Raw genomic sequence first — 24742 nt, 5'->3', positions numbered from 1 at the left:
CGACGCGAACAATTTTCACGATAATTCTTTTAAACACTTACACGCATTGCACGCGTGCGTTTTTAAATACGAAAGTCGCGCGACCTTTTAAACGGCACTCCCGATTTTTATTACGCATTTTATTACGACGATCACACGGTATTTTACACACTTCCGACGCGATTTTGTCGTATGAGGACAAAGGTAAAACTCGAATATCGCTTGTCGCACGGAATATGCTTTCGGTACTCTGCGCCGAATAGTACGCAACAGGTAATGATGGAAAAGGGGGAGGAAGGCGGAAAACTCTAAAGAAAAGTAGTAAGGGTAGTAGGGGGAGGGATAACTCGATGTGCGAACCCGTACGAGTGCCGCTGTGCGACTGGTAAGGGGCAAAATACCGCAGGATATTTGAAGGACTTGCGCAGACTTAATAGGTAACATGCGCAGAAGAGATAATGCGAAGTACAAGATAGAAAGCAGGATAGCAGGATAGAAAGAGATAGTGAAAGTATGAAATGCGTAAACAGCGGGACATAAACCAACCCTAAACGCTACGGTAGCCTTGCTTTCTCTACAATTAACACAACACGAAATATTTTTCACAAAATTCAAAGTTACAAAATTTATTACAAAATTATTTTAATTTCGACAAATAAATTACTATCATATTTTTTATATTATCTCTTATATCCTCAAAATCTTTAGATTTATTAGCGTTAAGATAGTAATTAATTTCAGTTCATTAAAATTTTGCGAAACTAATTCTTATCTCAGACAACGTTAACGAGTTTATAAAATGAAGGCGCACAAGTTGTGTGATATTAATTTATTTATGAAAATTAAAATTCAAAACGCAAAAAACAGCATATTATTTTGTGATACGTAAAATATTATATTTTAAAATTTGTCGAAAATGCGCAATGTTTCAATCTGGCTTCATGCGTTTGGCAAATGTTTTTTTTTTGTGATTCTCTGCACATTCGTCTTCTAACTGCGTATTTTTTAAATCAAAATTGTAATTAGTAACATAACTTTTTATAAGTAATTATCGATTAATTAAACGACGTTAAATATAATGTCGTTAAATATAAGATATTCAAAAGATTTAATAAGACTAAGTATTTAAAATATTTATAATTATTAGATAAATATTTGTAATTATTAATATTTATAATTATTAGAAATTTTGTATGTATACTATTACATAGTATTGTTACATAGTATTATTTTTAAAACTGGCATTGTATTTAATATCAAAAAAACAAACACTATAAAAGGAGACACCTTAAATTTCAAAAATTTTTTTGTAAAATTGTGTAATTGCATAACCTTGGCTTCGAAATGCAGACGTTCTCGTAGACGACGGAAGTTTTAAACATAATTGGCTAATGAGACATGCGATAGGCATGTTGATGACACCATTATACTTGAAATGTGTCAAGAAGAATAAATCTAATCTATAGAATTATTGAATTGATGTATTTTATTGCATAAATGTAGGATTTATTGAAAGATATACTATTAAAAAGAATAAAATTTAACTTAATCTTTTAAGATAAATAAATGCTATTTGTGTACATAATAAGATTTTCTCAGATCGTAAGAAGAACTTTACCGCCTAAAGAATTGCACTTTACTTGTGCAATCATAAATTATTAAAATATTTGCGATATTATAGAATTAAGAAATATATACCAAGGGTATTATACCATGTTTGATTTTACAAAAGAAAGATGCGCTCGTACGAGGTCGGAATACTTGAGAGTCACAAGAAATAACGCTGATTCTTCCGTCTATTTCGCCCCAAGTTCTCCGTCGGACAGTAATGACATTAATGTCACAAGATGGGCAGGATGTGGGCAATTCAGATCGATCTCTGTATGTGTGACTCACATTACACGCGCCTAAGCTCGTCTCGTTGTGATAAAGAGAATGGAATGGACCGCCGCATGAATCGGACAGTCGTTGCCATTGCCCGTACTAAGGCCACACACACGAGTTGACCTTAGCCCCTAATTTGCCAGACGATTGAGAAAATCGTATTCGCAATTTTCTGAATCGCGACGAATAAGCGAATTATGAAAAAAGACAGATAGACCAGGTATCTTTAATAAAATTTTTTAAATTCAAGTTCAAAAATTTCTAATTAAAAAATTTTTAATTGTAAAATCCAATGTGGCAATTGGAAATTTGAACAGTAGATTAAATGTAATACGTAATATCAGATTGTAATAAACTTTTAATTAAATTTCGAAGCTCTTTTGATATCAGATTTGAAATTTAAAAATCTTAAAAAATTTTAGAAATCAAGATTAATAAAAATAAAATAACTTTTCAAATTGATGTCTATTATTTGGTTTGCCATATTAAATACAAAATTTTTGATAAAAAAAAATTTGAAATTTGGTAACTTTGAAAATCTAGAGACATTGTATTTTATAAAAGTTCTAAAAAAATAGTTTTTTAATAATGCATACATTATTAATATTTAAGAAGTTAATAAAATTTTGAACACTTGTAATTAATGATGCATTAGCATTGAGCATAGCGGACTCAATGTGAATGACACACAACTAAGGTATTGCGAAAGAGATATGTATCACTGATAATTACGCGATAGTAATACACGGTATGCGAAACATACACATATGTTTACACATCATCGTTGACATACATACATGCACCTACAGCACATTATAAGCATATTTGATACATCCTCAACAAGAACGTATTTCAAATCTGCGGGAAACTATTTTATTACTCTTAATTTCTTTTTGCATTTTCTAAATCCTCTATGTGTCTAAAAATATTTGTATAAAGTGATTTTTCGAAACTCGGAGTTTTAGGATATTAAATTATTTTCAAAGTTTTAGGCTATTAAATGAAGCGAGATGTAAAGGCAAAATCAGCGCGTTTGGAGAATTGTTAGACGAGTAGAAGACTCTCTTTTCAAATTTAATACATTAAATTTCATAAAAAATAGTGAATTACTTATGTCTGATGTACATTATATTTAAATTAAGCCTGCACAATTAGTTCATCAAATGACGCACGAGCAATGCGCGAACGGTACTCGCATCGCGGACAATAGGTGTATCTGTATTTTTCTCTGTAAAAATCAACACTTACAGAAAAAAGAGGGACAAGAGAGATAATGATTCAGAGTATCAATTTTTCTGTCTGCTTTGAACTAGTTACACTTCGCCTCAATTCATAATATGTGATAAAGAATAGAGTTAGAGTGCTACGTTGACTCATTGCCAATATGCTACGGGACTTAAAACGTACACTCATTTTCTGCTTTACTCTTTCTCGCGTTGCTTTTACTAAACGAAGGATACAGAAAGTGCTGTTCGTGACACGAGTGTTCGCGGTATTATTATGTGAGTCACTGCTGCGTGAACTTGCTTGAAATTATTAAAACCAGATGCGAACGATAATTTCAACGTTTTTATCTAAAAGTTTCATAAAAATTATGCAGTTCTTTTGCGGAATAACTTGCACACATCTTTCTAACCTGCACCTAGGCCTCGCAGAAAGCTCCTCCGAACCTGTGGTCAAGGAGGGGCAGTGAGAAGTGGGCACAAGAGGACGGTGCGGAGAGGGGAGCGAGAGAGGTGGAAAAAAGTCGCGCGGCGTGAGCTCAGGCGCGTTCAGGCACGTTTAGTCAACCTGATGACGTCGAAGAAACAACTGTAGTGGCGGAGTAACTTGCGAGTTGGAGTAATAATTACGAGAGAACAAAGTAGAAAAAAAGGAAATAGAAAAGCAAATTGTGACGCACGACGACCAATCAACGGGGGAATTCAGTGATCGGAGAATAAAAAAACTTGTGTGTTTCAAGCATTGCTTGGGCGGGTGCATGTGCGTTTTGTGAACCAAGCGAAACTTGATAACAGGTGGTAGACACGATGGTAGCCAAAGATACGAGGATGGTCACCGCGGAGTTGATGAACCCGTACGAGAAACCACCCAGCATGTCGGTTAAACAAACTATGAAGACGTTCGTGTACAATCCTGAGACCAGCGCGGTCATGGGCAGGACCGCCAGTAGCTGGGGTAAGCACAGTGTTGCCAGTTTTCAAGTTATGCGGCACGAAAGAAATTATGTAGTACCTGTATGATGGGGATATGTACAATTTCACAGTTATCGATAGTTTTCACTAATTTCACATTGTATATCGAACTCTGTCGGATATCACTCGAGACTCGATCTCATTGTCAGATACAGGTGCACCTAAAATTGCATCTTTTATCTAAAATTTCATATGATTTGTGAAGTTTCTCGAAATATCCTAGACAACACGCATGCTTAGAAACATATGAAAGACGCCCAAGAGATGGGATTTTTTCAGAAGGTCTTTTAGGTGTCTTTGCTAGATATTTTTGCTCTCGCTGAAGAAAGTTACGTCAGGACCTGTTAGTCAAAATATTCAAAAAATTTAAAAGTTTTGGATCCTTTCACTTGCTGATTGGCCAACTGTACTTTTTGCGATGTTTTTATTACAGCAAGCATTTTTTAGAATTAATTATGACACGCGAAATCTAAAATTTATACCAAAAAATTCGTATTGTATACCGTTTTCTTAATTTTTATATTTACACAATTTCTCTCACAATTAATAAAGATTAAGCAAACCGTTGGATTCTTATAGAGTTTACTTTGTTTAAATTGCTGTCATTACTAACAGCTTTGATACATTTTGTCACATACTGTTCTTTAGTATTTTAAAAAACAGGGCGTGTCAAAATGATCTTTTTATTACGCTATTTAACGTGGTTTTGATCTTTTTTAAAAAAAATTAATTACATACTCTGTCCGTAATTTTAAAATTTTTAAGAAATAATTCGGAAAAATTGATTGCAAAATAAATTTGTCGGTACTTCGAATTTTTTAAATTATTGTTTGCAACATTAAATGTAATTAATGTAGTATTAAATATAATAACATAATTGCTGTATTAAATATAATTGTAATATATCTACTCTTTGAAGAAATACACTACTTAATATTTCACGTGATTTTTTCTTTAAGCATGCAGTTCGCTTTCGTTGAATCAGCTTGTAATAATAGTTACTGATTAAATAAAGACGTGTGCTTAAAGCTTAATCAGTAAAATTATGAAATACCATTTATTGCTATGCAATGTTGAATAAAAATATTACATAAAAATATTACTCTTCAGTGAAGAAAGTTGAACAAAATTATGAAAATACATTACACATAATTTATGTGAATATTTTACACATATACAGATCATATTAAAAAATCTAATAAGCTTTTTTCTTATTCTTATATTTCTTGTTTCTTTGCTTATTTTTGTATCGGGAAAAGTTCATCGACTCAAGCTCGTCATAAATTTTGTGACTAATTGATGACGTCAATAACTCCGAAGTTAATTTTATTTGTGATGTCACATAAATATTTCCTCAATTTAGACCACTTAAGTTATTATTATTTATGTTATTAAATAAATTTTCAAAAAGAGGAGGCCACTCTTTTTATTTATCTTTTATACTGGAAATTTGATATGCAACGTGTATGACAAAAAAATTCGGGAAAAAATTCTTTCAATCTTAAACAAATTAATTTTACTTTCATAAAAGCATTTTTTCAACAATTTAAATACGTTAAAGTCGGGTCAATTAGTCGGGTTAATTAGTCCACTAGACACCATCGATCATCGCTGAATATCAGTCCCACCTACTGCTGCCAAACGACAAGATCGGGTCTATACGCATTTAATTAAGGATCGTGTATATGTGCTGCGCAAAGCGCTCTCAATGTTTGTAGAAGTGTTATGCGCAGCACATATACGGAATTCTCAATTGTGTGCGTATTAGCCCGGTTTGCCGTCTGGCAGCAATGGTCCTCCGTCTCTCCTATTAGTCCTGGAGTGTGTTTACGATTGTCGCTATGGTGACCTAATGGTTGTTACGCACCATGTACGTTGCGTGAAACCTTTTTTAGGGTTTACATGTGATACTCTCAATCGTTAAAAGAGAAACCGAAATTTCACACGCAAATCAATTCTAGCAAAAATAGGTATATCAAATAATGAGCATTTATGGATAAAATATGCAAAAATGTACACTTATGAATACAACATGTAAAAGTAAAGTATGCATAAATATTGATTCATCCAAAAAGTTTGTAATGTTTTTGTGATAAGTTTAACTTATCTTAACTTATCGACTTTGCATAAGTTGATGTTCTTTAGTCCGGTTATTGCTTTAATAATGACGCATTTATGTGCTACTTTAACGAAATACAACAAGGATTAGTTTTTATGCGAAAAATTATTTTTTAATTTTTGTTGTAAAAATTGAAAGTTTCATTTTGAATTTTATTTCATAAAATGCTGCGAATTTTTCGAATAAACTCGAATGTATCAAGTTTTTAATATTATTTTTTGTTGAAAATAGCTAATATTTGAAGTATTCTATTAATCAAATATAAAAAGAGACACGTAACTGACAAAATAGCCAATTTATTTATTATTTCTTGCTATGTAATGAAAACTTACAATGCCAACTACATGTCGATTCGCAAGATTATTTTGGTTTAATTGGCTTAGAAGCCTGTGTATGTTTTGAACTTTTACAGTAGTATAGTAAACTCTTCAAAAAGCATTTCAAGATTTATCTTTGACATAAAATCTAATTTAATCTTGATATACAATCAATGTGAAAATCTTTTCTGTATACCTAATTTTTGTCAAGTTTTTAAATTCAATCTTTCTTGCTTTAAAATATTGGAAAGATTGTTATTGAGAAACGGATTCTCCATAATAAAAACGATCAATTCAGATAGAATGTATAAAGCACGTGCGTGTTATTTGAAACGATTATAATTTATTCGAATAGAAGGTACACGTATGTTGTCTCAAATAATGAGCGCTGTGTTAATTATGAAAAGTATTGTAAAGCATTAAGCCAATGGCAACGATTTTAATGAGGACAAAAATAATGTGTTTTATTGCACACGAAAGATTCTTCAATTAACAGTTGTTATAATAATTTTTAATTTTGTACAAAAAAGATTTTTTTTTTTAACTTCCAGCTTCGATTTGTCGAAGCTTTTTACATTCGTTTTAATGTTTTCCTTTACATTCAATGTATAACATGTTTGATCCGTACAATTTATTATACAATTCTTTACGTGCGCACACAGTATATAGCACCAAAGTGATAAATAAGGGGAAGGTAGACGGAAAATATGGGGAGAAAAAGACGGAAACACGAAACGCGTTTGATTCGCGGCGCATACAACGGTTTGCTTGACAGTTGAATGGCAATTGTTAAACTTCCTTCAACGCGTGTATAACGAGGTCAATTGACATTAAACGACGGCATTACAGTATTACATAACTTAGGGCCATTCCGAAGGGTACACCCACGCAACTATGCAGCTACCTTTCATTCAGTTGCAATCACCTGAGATCGTTCAAATCACGGAAGTCGACACAGTTCAGACGATCGAAAGCACCATAGAAAAGCGAATTACGAGTTTTATCGAATCAGATTATCTTTTGTATCTACTTTTATATCTGCTTACTGTATTGCCACGCATGTGCAAATACTTACTATATGTAATACATAATTTTGGGAATCACTTTTATGTATGAGAATAAAGAGAGTTAGCAGTCTATAGTTGTAGTATAAAGTGATATATAGACGTCTGTGATAATATCTTTGTATTTTTTGCAACAAGGCAATCATTCTAACATTATGGTAATAGAAGACGAGTTACTGTTGAGATTTAAGGCCAAGAATTAAAGCTTGATAATAAAGACAGTATTTATAAAATACGTCACACGGCGTCGTTGAAATGTTAAATCGGCGCGTAATTGAATTGCACCATTTGACAAGGCGCTTTGATCCTCTTTCAAATTGAAACTATGATTAATACAATTAACCTATATTATACGAGGTGCTTGCATACAAGTACCCACTTCTTCTGTATACGATTGCAGACATTTTGAAGAATATCTTGACTGTTAAAATTCTTCTGAGATTCCCGGTGAGAGAATGAAATAACATCACTTGTATTTAGACAAGAATTAGATATATAACATAATGCGATGTTATTTAATTCGTATTAAAACAATTTTCGATGCGTTTTCAAATGTGAACTGGACAATAATAACGAAAATGTCGAACATAAAAGAAAATGTGAGCCATAAAACATTAAATTTTTTAAAGAAAGAAGTTTTTCATCAGTTGTCTTATAATAGATATTCGGGTGATAATTTAAACAATCGGAAAATTATCAATACATCGAAAACAAAAGAAAACTCGAAGTAAATGTGAATTGTAGTGTTTTTGACTGAACGGATGTTGATGCATTTAAGGTCAATTGATCTTTTTACTAGGAATTTAAATCTTTTATTGGTAGGATGATATCTTTAATCAATCTCGGGTCGATCCGTTCAGTCGAATATGCTATTAGTTTTGCAACTTTAGAATAAAACTTTTATTTTCATGATTAAGAACGTCTACGCCAATAAAATTTCACTCGAATAATAAGATAAACTTCGCAACGGTATTTATACCTACCTGCAATTGTTTGGCCATAATAATTCATAATTTTCGAGAAAATGAGAAATACCGCATTACTTATGGGATGATCCAAAGATCATTACAAAATTATATTACACTGTTCTAATTACTATTTCATTTTATATGCAGGTAAAATTGGACTTTTTTACCTGACATTTTACGGCATTTTGGGGGCACTTGTCGCTATTTGTCTCTGGGGATTCCACCAAACACTCGACCCAAGAATACCAAAGTGGCAGCTTGAGAAATCTATTATTGGGACAAATCCAGGTAAGTTATTTTTTGTTAGTGCATTAGTGTAATAAACATATCCACCTATAAAGATTTTAAACAGCTTATTTTTAATTAAAGACTTGTTCGAATTATGTTTAAACGTTTTTTATTTCGTGGTCGTATTTTTTAATGCATCAAGAAACAAGACAGAATATGTTGCATATTTTTAAATAAACGACGCTGTCCTGCTCTACAGGATTAGGATTCAGGCCGATGCCACCGACGGACAATGTGGAAAGCACCTTGATCTGGTACAGAGGCACCGACAGCGAAAACTTCAAGCACTGGGTGGATTCGTTGCAAGATTTTTTGAAAGGTAACTATCTGCTATGAAAAAGAAATTTATGTTGCTCGGATATTAAAGAATTAATTTCTGATTTTTGGATTCCCGAACGTTTGATCATCGTTATGTTGTAATATTTCAGATTATATAACACCCGGATCTGTTCTTGGTCTTGGTGCTAATATTAATAAGTGCGATTACAATCAGCCACCGCCACCCGGAAAGGTTTGCGACGTTGACGTGAAAAATTGGCATCCTTGCACGAAGGAAAACAGATATAATTATCATAAATCTGCCCCGTGCATCTTCCTCAAATTGAACAAGGTACTTTTTGCATACGTCATAAATTATTTCAATTACTTGTAATAGGTATTTATTCGAAGATATTTTATATGGTTCGAATTTACTAACTTAAAAAAGATCAATATTATTAATTGGAAATAAAAACGTTTCTCATAATAATTTTATTTGTCAGATTTATGGCTGGAGGCCCGAATTTTACAACGATACTAAAAACTTGCCGGATAAGATGCCAGAGGAGCTGAAGGAACACATCAGAGATGTGGCAAACAACAATACCTTGCAATTGAATACAATTTGGGTGTCGTGCGAAGGTGAAAATCCTGCTGATCAAGAAAACATTGGGCCGATCGAGTACTTGCCACGTCAGGGTTTCCCCGGTTATTTTTATCCTTATGAAAATTCCGAGGGTTACTTAAGTCCGTTGGTTGCGGTACATTTTTATAGACCACGAAGTAAGTAAAAGGGAAGAGCGGATATCAACGTATATCAATGTAAAAGTATACACGAATTACTTTATGTTTATTTTTTACTTTTAGCTGGAATCTTGATAAATGTAGAATGCAAAGCATGGGCGAAGAATATCAAACACAGTCGTACTGACAAGATAGGTGCAGTCCATTTTGAGCTGATGATAGATTAACGAAATTGGCCTTCGGCTTCCTGCGTAGTCTCTTAAACGAAAATCAACGAGTGTCCTCGAGACTTTTGAGATAAGCGAATCTTTACTTTCCAAACAATCAAATTGCGAGAAGAGGAAACGTTTCTTTGAAATCAACTAGATGCCGACTCTCTGAATGATATAAATCAAGTACAAAACAGAAAAAAAATCTTTTACGACAGACATTCCGGAAGTATTTGATGGATTTTTGGACGTGCATTAAGGTAAAATGCGATATATGAAAATTTGACAAGGATAACAGTAATAGAGATAAGAGGAAAATTGTAGGCTAGGTGAAACAATCATCGTTGAAAGCGTTGAAATATTTCCATTAACTGCATCATTTTCTGAAATATGTGTGCCTTATATTGAATCTGCCATTTTTTGAATACTTTACAAGATATTGCATTTTATACAAAACTTATAAGAAATAAGGGTTTCCATTTTTTTTTAAATTGTAATAATATCCTTACTTTGATGACCCAAGGTCAAATTAACATCTCTCTATCTTTTTTCCTCTTCGAATTAAATAATTTTTATCTAAAATATTTTTTGCTATGATGCATATTTTTAGAGTTAACAATTCGTAATACTTTAAATGCTCTACCCTGTAATATGTAAAAGAATCTCATTTGGAATATCATTCAGAATACTCATACATACATATAATATTAGTAGAGTAGACTTTTTATAATCAGGTGCGATTTTGAAGACTTTTAACATTCAAATAATAATAGAAACTAATATGTACACAAATAATATCATATTTTTTTATCTTTTTATGAACAACCCAGACAGCACGCATGTCTTAAAGACATTTGAAGGATATATAAAAGATGTCCAAAAAATGACGTCTTTCGAATGTCTTTAAGACACGCGTGCTGTCTGAGAGAACGTGAGTAATCTTATCAAATAAAAGAATAATACAAAAGATAAGAGAACATATTATAAATAAGTTGTGAAAGGAGTTTAAAGTAAAAATGGCAAGTATGTCAAATATAATAATATCAAGTTCATTCAAATTTTTATTGTTTTGTTGAATGAGATAGAGAGATAGAAGAAACAGGCGCTGAAACTTCATCAAATAGATTATTATATATGCGTTATTGTGTTATGCGCTACATCATTTATTGTATTGTCAAGAATAGTTGTAAGGAAGCAATTGCGAAGAGATTCCTTTTTTTTCTGCTCGTTAAACTTGTACAAGACTGATCGAAAATATGTGGCCTTTCCATAACTGTTGATAACTTAAAATTGTTAATTTAATAATTGACAGAATACAAATTTAAAGAATTTTAACAAATTAGTACTATATCACGTACGCATCAATACTGCATATAATAAAAAACAAATGAACGAAAACAATAAAAATATTGACGTACTCCATTTTTATTCTTATTTCCTTATATAAGGTTTTAAATGAAAACTGTCAATTATATGTATTGTAAAAATTATTTTCAAAGTAAAGTTTATTCTCTCTTTCCCTTTAAAAGAAAAAGAGATAATGATCATAGATTTCAAATATGGAAATAATAATGACTTAATAATAGCTTAATCCCAAAAAATGCATTCAGTCAATTTAATAATGATAAAAAAATACGATGTTTATTGGCAGAATCCGAATAAATTTTTAATTTAACTTAATATCTATATGTATTATTCAATATAAAGATATTAATATTAGTTTGTTTTTTTCTTTTATAATTATAATTTAAAACGCGCACATAAAAGTATTTTTAAGAAATAATAGATTCTTAATAAATTTGCACTTTTCCTCGCTGCATTTCGTGTAGCGCGTTATAATATAATTGGATTATTAGTGATTAAGCATTATGTTACGCAATACAATTAGATTATTATGAATTAAGTGTTATTTTTAGTAAGTAATAGATTTTCTGGAATCCAGAAAAGATAATAAAAATCTTAAAAACTCAATGCAATCCCTCCAACAATAAATTGAAAAAACAACTTATTTTACATGACAAGAATTTATCAAAAAATAAAGTTCCCAAAATTATAAAAAATCATGCTTATTACATAACAGAAAATAACAGTAAACAATTGAAGTTAAATTGTTTTCCTCATGCTGGAATAAATATAATAACTCTTTCCAATGAAATGCGGACTACTGATTATTTGAGCATTTTCACGAACATGCCATCTTTTATATCATTCTTTCTATGGTTTGGCTGGTATGGTATGAATAAATTATTCCCAAAATTTCCAATAAATAAAATACAAATGCACATAATTGTATTATTAGAATATGTTGAGAGTATCGATATCAATGTTAAAGAATTAGGGACATCAAAACAAGAAGAGAAAAATAATAACTTCTCAAGAAGAAAAAAAAGAATCATTTTTTAAACAGTTGATATACCACTCCAAAACTTGATTTGTATTAAAAAAATTTCACAGTCAGAAAATGTTGAGTATTATTGAAATAGGAATACATATATATAGTGATTCAAAATAACCTGACGTCCTTGAAATGTTGTATTCTTTGATTTCTAAGAGGCTTCAAAATCTTTGTAAAATTTTCGAAACTTAGTTTTCGAGTTATAATTGAATATATGCTTCTGTGAGAAAAATATATACCACTTGTTTACTATGATTTAATATACAGAGTAAACTAGAGAGGGAGCAAGGAGCGGGAAAATAAATTAATACATGTATGTAATCGCAACGAATAAATTAAAGATTGTATAATACTTATCCCTGTTAAAAAAATTTGTACTTGCATGTTAAATTATCCTTCCACCATTATTATCATTTATTTAAAAAGTAATAATTACTATATATGTGAAGCGCGACATATTATTCATTCTGTACAATTATTACACCTATATCTTAATAAGTACGAGAACGCTTCGCAAACAAATTACTTACATTGACGAGCGTACACATGTTTAACTAAGCTAGAGTATGTACAAATAACAAAACAATAAGACCCAGATATATAGGATATTAAAGATTATAGGATAACTCTCTAAAAATGATGATATAATGTGCGTTTTCATTTTCAAAAACCTATGTTAATATGGGGATTAAATTATTTATATTGTTGAACTGTCTTCAATTTTTAACTTCTTTTTTTAAAGTGATTTTACTTCAAATTTTATATGCAGGATATCTGAGAACTATGACAACCCGTACTTTTTTTTAAATGAAGATAAAAAATGATAGACGTATAGAAGACAATTTTGCATTTTAATTCTTTGCAATAGTAAAGTATTTAAACGCAAATATCATGTTTTTTACAGTTTAGGATATATAGATTGTAATGTATAATGTACCTTTGCCCCGCTTGATTTACCTTAGATTTACTTTTAATACTTTAGATAAAATTTTTAAAACCTAAAAAATTTTTATCTGGTTTCTTAAAAATACTTAAATTCCTTAATTTTATAAATTTTTATATTCTTGAAACTACTTTTAATTTTTTGGCCTTTAAAATCTCGAGATTTTTAAATATCGAATAAATATTTAATAAATATACAATTGAATCTCACATTTTCAACCATGTAACTTTTAATTGCGTTTTTTTAAACTCTTAAATTTTCAACATTAAAAATTATTTATAAAAATTGAAAATTTTTAATATTTTTGTTAAAATCTAAAGTTGAATATATATCCTATATATCATTTATTACCGACATTTTTATGTATGTGTTTGCGAATCAACAGGAGACAACTTTTCTTTATCAGAACAACCGAAAGTAATAAACCTATTAAGATCAAGAGTAATCAAGAGTTCAAGCTTCGATAAGCTTGAATCTCGAAAAATTGGTTAATTATACATACAGTGTCATTAGAAAATAAAGAATTTATTAATCTATAAATTTCTTTCAGATGCGAAGGGTGATTCGTTATCATAATGAGAAATCCAAACACCTCGCGGTGTTTCTCGACATGCTTGAATTCGTTTTGTGTACCGCAAGATTTCCTAATCACATAATCAAACTACAAAATCGGAGATACCGAGGGTAGTGACGACCCTTATGATCGCAACGTCGCGATTTGCAACGATCACTCGTCAACCATCAATTCAAAGTGTACCGCACCTTTCTTTTCGGATCTAATTGAGCTGTATTGAATGTTCTTCGCCCATGCTCGGCATTCCACGTTGATGATTTGGTTTCCTATGAAAATAGTTTGATTTTAAGAATTTTCTTATGCATGTATTTTACACGTATAAAGTCTTTTTTGTTTTTATAGAAACGCTTGAATAAATTTTAAATATCTAGAAAACTGATAAATAAAGTGATAAACGGTAAAGGAACGATATTAAAAAATTGATCCAAAAATAGCCATATCAAGTTTTTCCTATTAAAAGTGTTATAAAAATACAAGTAAAATTTAAATTAATATAAATTTAATAATTCTTAAATGGTATTTTTAAAATTATGCGTGTGACACTCTCAAGTATCTAATAATTTATAGTTTGATAATTATTCTTATATTTTTGCGATTAAATTTTTGTTTAAAAAAAAAAAAAAAAGAGAGATGTCGATGAAGGATTATTAAAATAGAATCACATTAAACCATGCAGGTTTAACCAAGCGTTATTGGCCGATGACACCTTTCGACGACCAATACTATGCTGCAATATACCGGCTTTTACTGGTTTTATCTGGAGTGCATCATTTGCTTACAAGTCACATGAACTCAATGATGGCGGATTCGAAAAATAACGTATTGAAACACGATACATGTTTTAACTATACATTGCGTATTATATACACATATCGAGAAAAGAACGGGAAATTACGATGACTGTAACTGTGTCTAAGTTTTTCAAGGATTTTAACGAAAGTATACGAGCACAGAAACGCGAGAGATTAGAATTTGTTACAATTAATCGATTTCAAATTGTTACTAAAAACGTATTTTACAATTAAAAAATGAATATTAAAAATTATCGTGGTTTGAGATTTTTTGCAGTCTTTTATTAAAATAAAGACTTCCTTAAATACAAGGCAAAATAAACCAAAAGTGTGATTATTGAAGCGGAAAAATTAAGAACTATTATTAATCAAGATACAAAACATTCAGATCATAATTTTCTTTCTTTTTTGTCTTTTCTCAAGCTGGAAAAAGCCCGAACTTGCGATCAAAACGTTTTTGTTTAATATCTTGATTGATAATAGTTCCTAGCTTATTAAAAATAGTTTGTGCGCTCCAACAATCGTGTTTTTAGTTCTTATTGCCTTCAATCTTTTTATTTATCTTTGAAGAACCTAAAAATATGAATATTGCCTGTTTCCTATTGTTATAAATATTATTCGTAAAATATCAAACTCACTTATTGGTCGACGAAAGTGAATGGCAACGACTGGACTTAAGTATCCGGGAACATTCTCATATGGATAATAGAATCCTGGAAAGCCATGTCCTTTCGGATAATAATCCAACTGACCAATGTTTTCAACGTCATGAGGATTTTCTCCTCTGCAGGACACCCAAACCGTATTTAGCTGGAATTTAAAACAAATATAAACTGTATTAAGCAAGATGTTAATAAAAATTCTAGGAAACCTATATATAATGGCAAGAAGTTTCAATTTTCAACGCTACTGTTAAAATTGAAATTTCATTTAATTAATTCTTGGTTTAATTTCAAAATTTCTTAAATTTTCAATAATATTTAAAAAGTACCCACAATGCACAAAGTTTAGCAATAACTTTAGTATTATTATATTATCCAAACGTGTCCTCTTTGAAAAAAGTAAACTCGCACATACGTTCAGTGTTTGAATTGATACAGCGTCAATTCTCCGTTATTTTTGAGACATATTGTTTCGAATTTAAGACTGGTTGTAAATTTAGAGTTGAATTTTTTTACTTTTGAATTTTGTTTAAACCAGATTTAATTTATCGACTGATATAATTAACTGACCGACTAACTAACCCATGAAGCGTCGATTCTCTTGATGTAATTAACTAAGCTAGCTGGCATATCGGATGGCAAATTCTGAGTGTCGTTGTAGTACTCAGGAACCCATCCATATATCTGAGAGAGAAAGAGAGAGAGAGAGAGAAAAATAACATTTTAAAAAATCTTATAAAAAATAGTTCTATACATCAATATATTATAATATGGAAAAACATAAAAAAAACATTAGACAAAATTAAATAAAAAGAATAGAAAAAATTAATATATTGTCTGTAAAAGATTATATTAAATAAGTTTTCATAGAATAATTTTGCACAAAAATTGTGCACGCGTTCCGCTATCTCACCCTGTTAAGTTTAATGAAGATGCAAGGTGCCGAGTTGTTGAAGCCGTATTGTCGACTTGGCGCACACGGGCCCCAATTGTTTATGTCAACTGCGCATACGTTACCAGATTTTGCTGGCATAGTGTAGTTACAGATCTGCTGGTTTCTGCCGCCATTCGGTAACAGTGACGAGTTGATGTAGTCTATTGAATTCGTACAAATTCCATCACGTTATGCTTCATTTATGTACGACACAAAAAGTGAAAAAAATAATAATTTGTGCGGCAAACTCTGATAGCGAATTGTGGAGAAGCTATAACTCCCAAGATTTACTTCGGGACGCGGAAAACAATATAATTCTTTAATTTTTAATCAATATATAAATCTACGATAAGCTGTCTAGAATTATTTTTCCGAAAACGTGTGCGCATATACATTAATATAATTAATGACTGCTTTTTTGCTGTTCGGCTTATTACTCACGTTCCAAGAACTCATCCAAACGTCGCGTCCATTTTTGTACTTCGGTTGCATTCGACGCGCTATACCAAACGAGCGATCTTTCATCAGGATTTTCCGGAATCGGTCGAAAACCCAAACCTGTTGGATTACGTTGACAAATGATGCAATTAAAAAGTTCAAACGATTTAAGCACAAAATTCTGATTATACTTTTTTATTTAATAACAATAACAATTTTTATTTGTTAATAACTTGTGTATTATAAATGATATTTCTGTCAAAATTACATCAAAAATATTGTGAGTAATAGTTTTTATTCTCGTAATAGAATTTGGTGAAATATTGTGCAATTTTTAATTATAAAACAAACTATTAAATGCTAACGCATCACTACAAAAATGTTGTCACGAAGAATTGATGAAGTAGCAGGTGTCATTTTGTTGCATATAAAAACTTTTTAAGAGAAGTGTATAGTTTAATGCTTCCTTTTATAATATTTAAATAAAAAAGATATTAATCTGAGAAAAGCACCATGATTCTTTTCTATAATATATTTATGTATCTCAAACAATTAAAAAAAAAGCAAGGCTCAGATTAAGACCCGAAAAGTATATTTACGATCAAGTCTTGAAAAGTAACATTATATTCAGTAGAGGAAGAGAGAACAAATAAATTTTCAAAAACAATTACATCGAGAGCATAATAGATTGTTTTATAATGACTTTTTAAATGCAATTGTCACTTTGGCAAAAATCTTACCTGGATTGGTGCCTATGAGACTGCTACTTAGAGTCCACTTCGGTTTCTCGTAGCTCAATGTGGCGAGCATGGCTTTCATGCAAATGCTGAAAAGTATCGCCAGTCCGGCATAGAAGCAAGCATAGAAGATAACAGTCATGCCTAAAAAAAATATAACAAGAGATAGAACTTCTTATAGGTCTTTTTATAACTCGTAAAACTAATTTTTATTTATATTTTACATTTTATTCACATAAAAATACACAACGGAATAAGTAAAATGAATTAAAAAGTAGATGAAACTAAAAACATCACTTGGTGATAGAGATTTATAGAAAATTTAATAGAATTTAACAATTCTCTAACAAATCTAAAAAAGAATGTTTTAACAATTCTCTAACAAATTTCAATAGCATTGTACAAATTTTTTCTTTTACAAAATCGATTTCCTCAAAATTCCTCAATTTCTGAAAAAAAAAACGAGGACGCGATTCTATCGTGTTATTTATACTTTCGTCATTGACGCATTTGAACACCGCTGCGTGGTGTTCCAAATATTAATCGTACGCGAATATACGAAATTCAAAAAGCCACTTATGAGCAACTCGCACGAGTTTCATCCTTTCCTACTTTTTTTCCACCAAAGACGAACCTAAACTCATCATTTGACGTCACACGGCTAGCAGCCTACTTCGACCACTTATGCAACCACGTAAACGAAAATTTTCATCATTTCGTCGATCGAACACAAAATATTTAAAGCACAGAGCACCGTGCCAAACGCACGCTCTAAATATAGATCCTTTTTCAGAAGCATCGCAAGCCGCATTGGACGGCCAAGTGTGTCGCTCTTATTATTCTCGGAGAAAAATTCAAATATCTTTCGGAAAGATCAAACCCGTGAATATTTGAAAGATCTAATTTTTCAAAGTCTTATTTATTTTCAATACTTAATATCTGTCAAAATATTTACTCGTTATGTGATAGATAGTTTGACAGTATAAGTGAAGCGGAAACATCTTTTTAAACGTGGTTCTGACAAGAAATTATTAAATAAATTAATTCCTGTCAGTCTATTTCTCAAAGTAAGCAGCAATATCTTATCGTTTCTATTGATTTCTTAATGCAAACGTTCAACGCACAAAGATATTTTCGTTGATTAATCATCGATCAGGCATTTGAAGATAAACGTTGAACGCTTTAATTCTTAGCGCGATTTCCCAAATCGTTTTAGATAATTTATCGTATAATTATTTTGCTCATCCGCATTACAAATAACGATAAGCGTACGATATATTTGAATAATTAATGTCGGAAATACATTTGATTTTAATACATTAATCAACAAATATACGAAAATGTGGCAATAGAAGTAATATACGCTAATCCAAAAAATAGGGAATACTTATCAGCTCAAAACTGATCAATTTTCAAACTATTTTGCGATAAGCAAAATGTCTGTTCAACGGAAATTCTACAAAATAGGCCGATTTTCGAAACGTGCGAAGTAAACGCGAGTTTTCCAATGATTGAAAATAAAAAATGTAAATAAATTTTAGTTTTCCGTCTGACAAACAAGCTGCAAGTGAAAATCGAAAGTTTACAAACGCAATATATATATTTTAGAACAGTACACATATATTCGAGGTCGCGAGATAAGCAGAACTCGTCAGTAAGCAAAAAAATTTGCACAGTGCGGTATCACAGTCGGTGATTGTGTACGGTTTGATTGTGTTGCGGTTTTTGTGTACGATTGCACGTGATCGCCGCGTCGTTATCACTGCGGTTGTTGATCCACCGCTCTCGATTGTGATTATTCGTAAGAAACAAGAACCAGGAAATTGTATGCAACAGACACATCGGTGCGCATTGAAAAATTCTCCGATAGCGGCGTTTTAAATCAAACCGACTAAGTAACACACTATTTCTTTACACACGACGCTAATATAATACATCATTTACATATAATACTGAAAGACGAAGAAGAAATGACACTTTTGTTCTCTGCTATAGTGAATAAACATCTTGTGGGAACGTGTCTAATTACATCCGTGGATGAGCTTAATTGCATTTGGACGGTTGATTTCAATTCAGCAACATTATCAACAGTTAATCGTCAGAAGAACGGAAATTTGCGTGGTTTATGATTTACTCTCTTCGCTTATCTGCACGCTAATCTGTGACGAAGTGATGAGTGTGAGATTTTGCGGAATGGGAAATATTTGCAGACGCAAATTCTTCGAATACAGAGACTCAATAGACCACTTGTTTTTCTGTTGCGCCAATTTCATGACATTGTAATTCAAGTGCCACGGTTTCCATTGCAACGAAATTCAAGCACCGAGTTGCTTCAGCAAGAAAAAATACGACGTTCCTTTTTTCAGCGAGCCTCGCTCAGGTCTCATTGGTCGCACGATAATTTAACGACATCAAAACCGCGTGAGAATCGGTATGATTAGCATGAAAATTTGCACGCGGAATAGCATGCATTCACATGACCATAAGCTGCGGTAAGCAGAAGGCGTAGCAACACACTTGCTAATTCATATCTTGCACGTGTAACGCGCAAATTTATCAGGATTCTTATAAAAGCGAAGTACTTCAGCAACTGTAATTTGTCTGGAATCGCATAGCCAAAATGCTATTAATTAACTTATTAATTACAGTCAACATCTATACTTATATAAAAAAAGATGAAAAATCTTCATATCAGGAAACGTGTACTGGAAGCGCATATCTTAAAATGCAACAATTTCGTAATTGTGATTAGATTAGTTATAGTTTAGACATAAGCGTTTCTCTGAGAAAAAAACTCGTTTGTCGTGAAACACCTGTTGGACATTGCTGTCGACCTCGTGGTGACCCACATTTATGCCATGATCTTCAAGCAAAAAAAAAAAAAAAATTGGATAGAAGCAATTCTTTTGCGCGACGAGTTGTTTGAAATGGCGAAAAATATTTTATTTATGTAAGAAGGTATTTTAATCATAAAAATAAAGCGATACGATGATTGCGTATCGAATTAGCTGGAAGGAAAACACGTGCGTTTGTCGTGAACACACGTTCATTACTGGTTCATTCCTGCACGAAGGAAGAAAAGAATGTCGTGCGCGCGCGATATGGTACGATGACGTCAGATCGGGGGAAAAAAAAAGATAATGTCCGCGATAACAAGTGCGAATTATTTCGTCACGAGAGGATCTTATCGTCTTCCTCAGAAAACCACATTTTCTTAACGACTGGCATTGACAACGCACGCTGCCGTGTGGTCTGTGAATTATATATCTGATTATACAATATATTGTATCTATTCATATAACTGTTTTTTTAATTTCGAGGAATAAGATATTTTTTCCTCCTATCAAAAGACTTGCGTGTTTACTGGATACAACTAGTTTTTCTCTTCAGGATCGAAAAGACATATCAGGAAAGGTATTGAAACTTTTCGCTACGATAAATGCATTTTAAAATAGTCGTTAAATTTTTTTTTTATTTCAAATCATTTAGAACCATTTATGCATTTTAAACTGTGATTCAAAGTCACAGTTCACAGAAACTGTAAAGAATTTAGTTGATATTGAAACTTTATGTAAATTAATATCTAAATATGTATGAATGTACGAAAAAAAATAATAACAAGAAATATTCTCCTATCTGACGTGAAGTTGTCCATAAGACAGTTTGCATTTCGTTGAAAAAAACAATTGATTGAAAGTGCGAAATTAATTAGGCATGCGATCACACGTCATATTAATCAATGTTATCGTGATTGTTGTGTATAAAATGCGATTTAACGTGCAAATAAAACGACTAAAATGCGAATTGTATTTTAGAAACGTTTAGAAATGTCGGCACAATTGTTGTAGAAAATATAAAAATATATCATGACCTATGTTTCTTCGATCTAAAACAAAAGGAGACTATATACTGACTTATCGGATTAGAGTTTAAGATTGCAAATTGAAGATTAGAATTCAATCCATGAAGTAAGTTCAACCTTAGCCCACTTTTTTTTCTGATAGATCGAACTCCAATTTCCAATTCACTGTTTACATTTTCTAATGCATGGTCTGATGCCGATTTTATGTGTTCTATTGCGTAAGTGCGTATATTTGTAAAACATATATTTGGAATCGATATTTCTGTCCAAGAGCCGAAAGATTTCCGATAGCTATCATTTTAAACAGCACTGACACAGATATTCTCTTTCCAAGTGATCGAAAGATTATTGTGTGGAAATTAAAACAGACATTAATAATAGAAAATTTATGATATTTACTTATACAAACTAATATATCGTACTCTCATTATAATCAATAATGTGATGATTATTTCATTATTAAAATAAAAATTTCTGGTCATTAAACAAGCAAAAAAAATGTCATAAGATTAATATTTTAAATACTTAAGGAAGATATTCAATTTTTCCATTCTTCACGATAACCTTTCATGATCACATTTTTCGGAAAAATCCTAACTGATAGCTAAAAATATTTTCAAACAACTTGAACACACATACACACACACACTCTCTCTCTCTCTCTTTCTCTCTCTTTCTCTCTCGAAGGCCAAGTACCCTTTCGCTCCTCACTATTACCATCACCGATACTTATTTCCGGTGCTCTCTCGCACCAACTGCTGCCAAAACGCGAGGCTCAGGGTCGGCCGCTTCTAAGCGGTCCAAGAAGCCTACGTAAGACATTCTCGATACGTATACATGCGTACAAATGCACGCCAATATTAAGCTTCTGTTAATAATTTTTAAATTTATTAGGAAATCGAATAAATATCGAATAAAAGAAATCATCATACGTAACGAAAATCAATCTATCTAACTAATAAAATTGATAAAATTAATTATTGTCAATTGAATAATTAATTATTAATTATTAAATGTCAATTTCTAATCACAATGCGAGAAGAATGTTGTTGTTGTTAAAATTCTAATGTCACATGTGTTATATATTTTATTTCTTTTCATAAGAGCATTGAAACATCTCTCGATCGCTGCTTTGAGATCTAGTTTCTTCTGATAACGATAACACATTGATAATGCGTCCGTTATTCGAGATGTTTACTCTTAATCTTTTTATTTTTAAGATATTTTTAAAGTCTCCTCAAGAAAAATTCTAGATTTATTAAATATCCTTAAATATAGTCATTTAATATCTTTAAATAAGAAATTATTAACTTCTCAAAATTTTTATCCAAATAATGTAGTGTTTAAATTAATTTACTTATTAAAAATTAATAAAAAATTGCAAACAAGTAGCTTAATATTGTTAATATGAAAAAATTTGTACTCTACATATGGTTTTCTGTACATAGCAAACTGCGCCTTTAAAGGTCATGTATACAATACAGATATAATATTCACAATATTTCTACAATCAGAATAAGTCGTATTAAAGTTTATACTTTCATTTTATGTTCAATGCTATAAAAACCGACTTTTTATCATTCATTGACATTTACTCGTGATTTCGGAATCAAGGAAATAAAGTTTTATTAGTTATTATTATTGAGTTTAATGGCAACAATATACTTTATGAAATAGCTATGTGTATGTATCATAAATACGATATACAGGTATCGCGAATATTTCAAATACAAATGAAAGAATAAAACTGTTTTACATATGCAACATAAGATGTGTAACATAAAATTAAAATTTGAGAGAGAATGATTTCTATACTGTTAATTCGTATTGTGAGATAATAATATTAATTTTATTCAAACTAATCATAAACGTATCTCATATTTATCTCGGCATTATATTATGACAGCAAGTTTCTTGATTAAATCGTTGATAATCATCTACAGTGAAATTTAAATTGTAAATATTAAATAAACATTAAGATTTTCTATGATAAAGAAGGAACATCGTGCACCTAATTTAGAAAATAATACAAATATACACAGAATGGTAAATTAATATTAACGCTATAGATTATATATCTACTTTTCTAAGATTTTCAAAATTTAATGCACATAATTTTCAAAATAAACAAAACAGAGAATTAAGTTCAAAAATTTTCTAGAATTTTTTTTTAAAACGCGTTGATTCTTCTACGCAAAATATACATATAATTTTGAAAAGATTATATGATGTGTGTAAAGAATGAGAAAGTTTGTGTATATAAATCATAACATTTTTTAAACTTTCCAAAATTTCCCTCTCATATTTCTAATATATTCTGAATATATTAATACTAATGTAACGTAAAATTAGTCTTTTTGTGCAACCAAATTAAAAAGACAGTACTTTGGAGTAGGTTTTCCTTCCTTCGGTATATGTTTGAATATATTCAACTGCAACTTGTATCATTCCGCCTAAACGTTTGCAAATATTTATCTTATATTTATCTTACACACATATATATATATAATATTCGCTGACTCACCCCATTTTTTTGGTGGATGACCACAATACGTTCCTTCTTGGGGATTGTGGATACCGTCGCGAAATATCTGCCAACGCGTTCTGGTATCAGGTACTCGCATATAATCAAACTCGTAGGTTGTACCATTTTGCACTTGCTTGCCGCGCACACTCATTGCGACAACTGCTATTCAGCTATTCTTTAATCGGCCGATCGGCAGGTAAGCTGAGACAGATAGATCGGTCTTGTTACCTTCACGCGCCGGGCAACTCGTGCGGACTGATAGGTGAAATAGCAGGAGAGCACACACAACCGCACCGAACTTGCAGTCCGTCTGAACTGGGAGAATACGCTTGCGGTTCGCCACACGTCGGTAGTGAACATGTGGGCGAACGAGTAAGCGAGCTAGAGCGAAAAGCGAACGAGTATTTCGTATGAGAGGGGCGAGACGAACGCGCGGCACGATTTCTATTAAACACAAATAAGATATACGCCGATCGGACTATCGAAATTTACGTCGCTCGACTCGATTTAACTAACTTGATCTAATAAACTTGTCGCTGTGGAGAATTCAGAACAGTTCAAAATCTTTTCATATTATTGTGTTATTAATATATATCGCTATTGTTTTAAATAATAGCGTAAGAAATAATCATTAGTGACATCAACATTTGTGTAGTAATAACTACGTTCTGACACTTATTGGCTTTGTGATATATATACGAATTTAGTTTGGATGTTTAAATTAAAAAAAATTTTTTTTAATATATATATACAATATATATAATAGTGTGATATATAATGGGTATAATGAGATCCATTATAAAAATAACTATAATATATATATAATTAAAAAAAATATATATTTTTTAAAAATA

At 31.2% G+C, this 24742-nt stretch overlaps 2 protein-coding genes across 2 annotated transcripts; one reads left to right on the top strand and one right to left on the bottom strand.

Annotated features, from left to right (window-relative positions):
- Positions 1–3605: 3605 nt before the first annotated feature.
- LOC105671496 (sodium/potassium-transporting ATPase subunit beta-2) lies at positions 3606–12776 on the top strand. Its single transcript, XM_067356847.1, has 6 exons — positions 3606–4041; positions 8674–8814; positions 9014–9133; positions 9243–9424; positions 9576–9855; positions 9940–12776. The coding sequence occupies exons 1-6, from the start codon at positions 3894–3896 to the stop codon at positions 10041–10043; spliced, it is 975 nt and encodes a 324-aa protein (XP_067212948.1). The 5' UTR covers positions 3606–3893; the 3' UTR covers positions 10044–12776.
- Positions 12777–12810: 34 nt separating this feature from the next.
- LOC105671488 (sodium/potassium-transporting ATPase subunit beta-2) lies at positions 12811–24249 on the bottom strand. The gene is made up of 7 exons (XM_067356846.1): positions 23886–24249; positions 17503–17643; positions 16766–16882; positions 16304–16485; positions 15973–16074; positions 15367–15538; positions 12811–14203 (listed from the first exon to the last, which is right to left on the bottom strand). The coding sequence occupies exons 1-7, from the start codon at positions 24037–24039 to the stop codon at positions 14091–14093; spliced, it is 981 nt and encodes a 326-aa protein (XP_067212947.1). The 5' UTR covers positions 24040–24249; the 3' UTR covers positions 12811–14090.
- Positions 24250–24742: the final 493 nt, after the last annotated feature.

The sequence above is a fragment of the Linepithema humile genome, chromosome 6 (genome assembly GCF_040581485.1).
Source record: "Linepithema humile isolate Giens D197 chromosome 6, Lhum_UNIL_v1.0, whole genome shotgun sequence".
Lineage (NCBI taxonomy): Eukaryota > Metazoa > Arthropoda > Insecta > Hymenoptera > Formicidae > Linepithema > Linepithema humile.
Note: the sequence above shows the minus strand (reverse complement) of the source record. Positions and strands in the feature narration are given on the sequence as shown.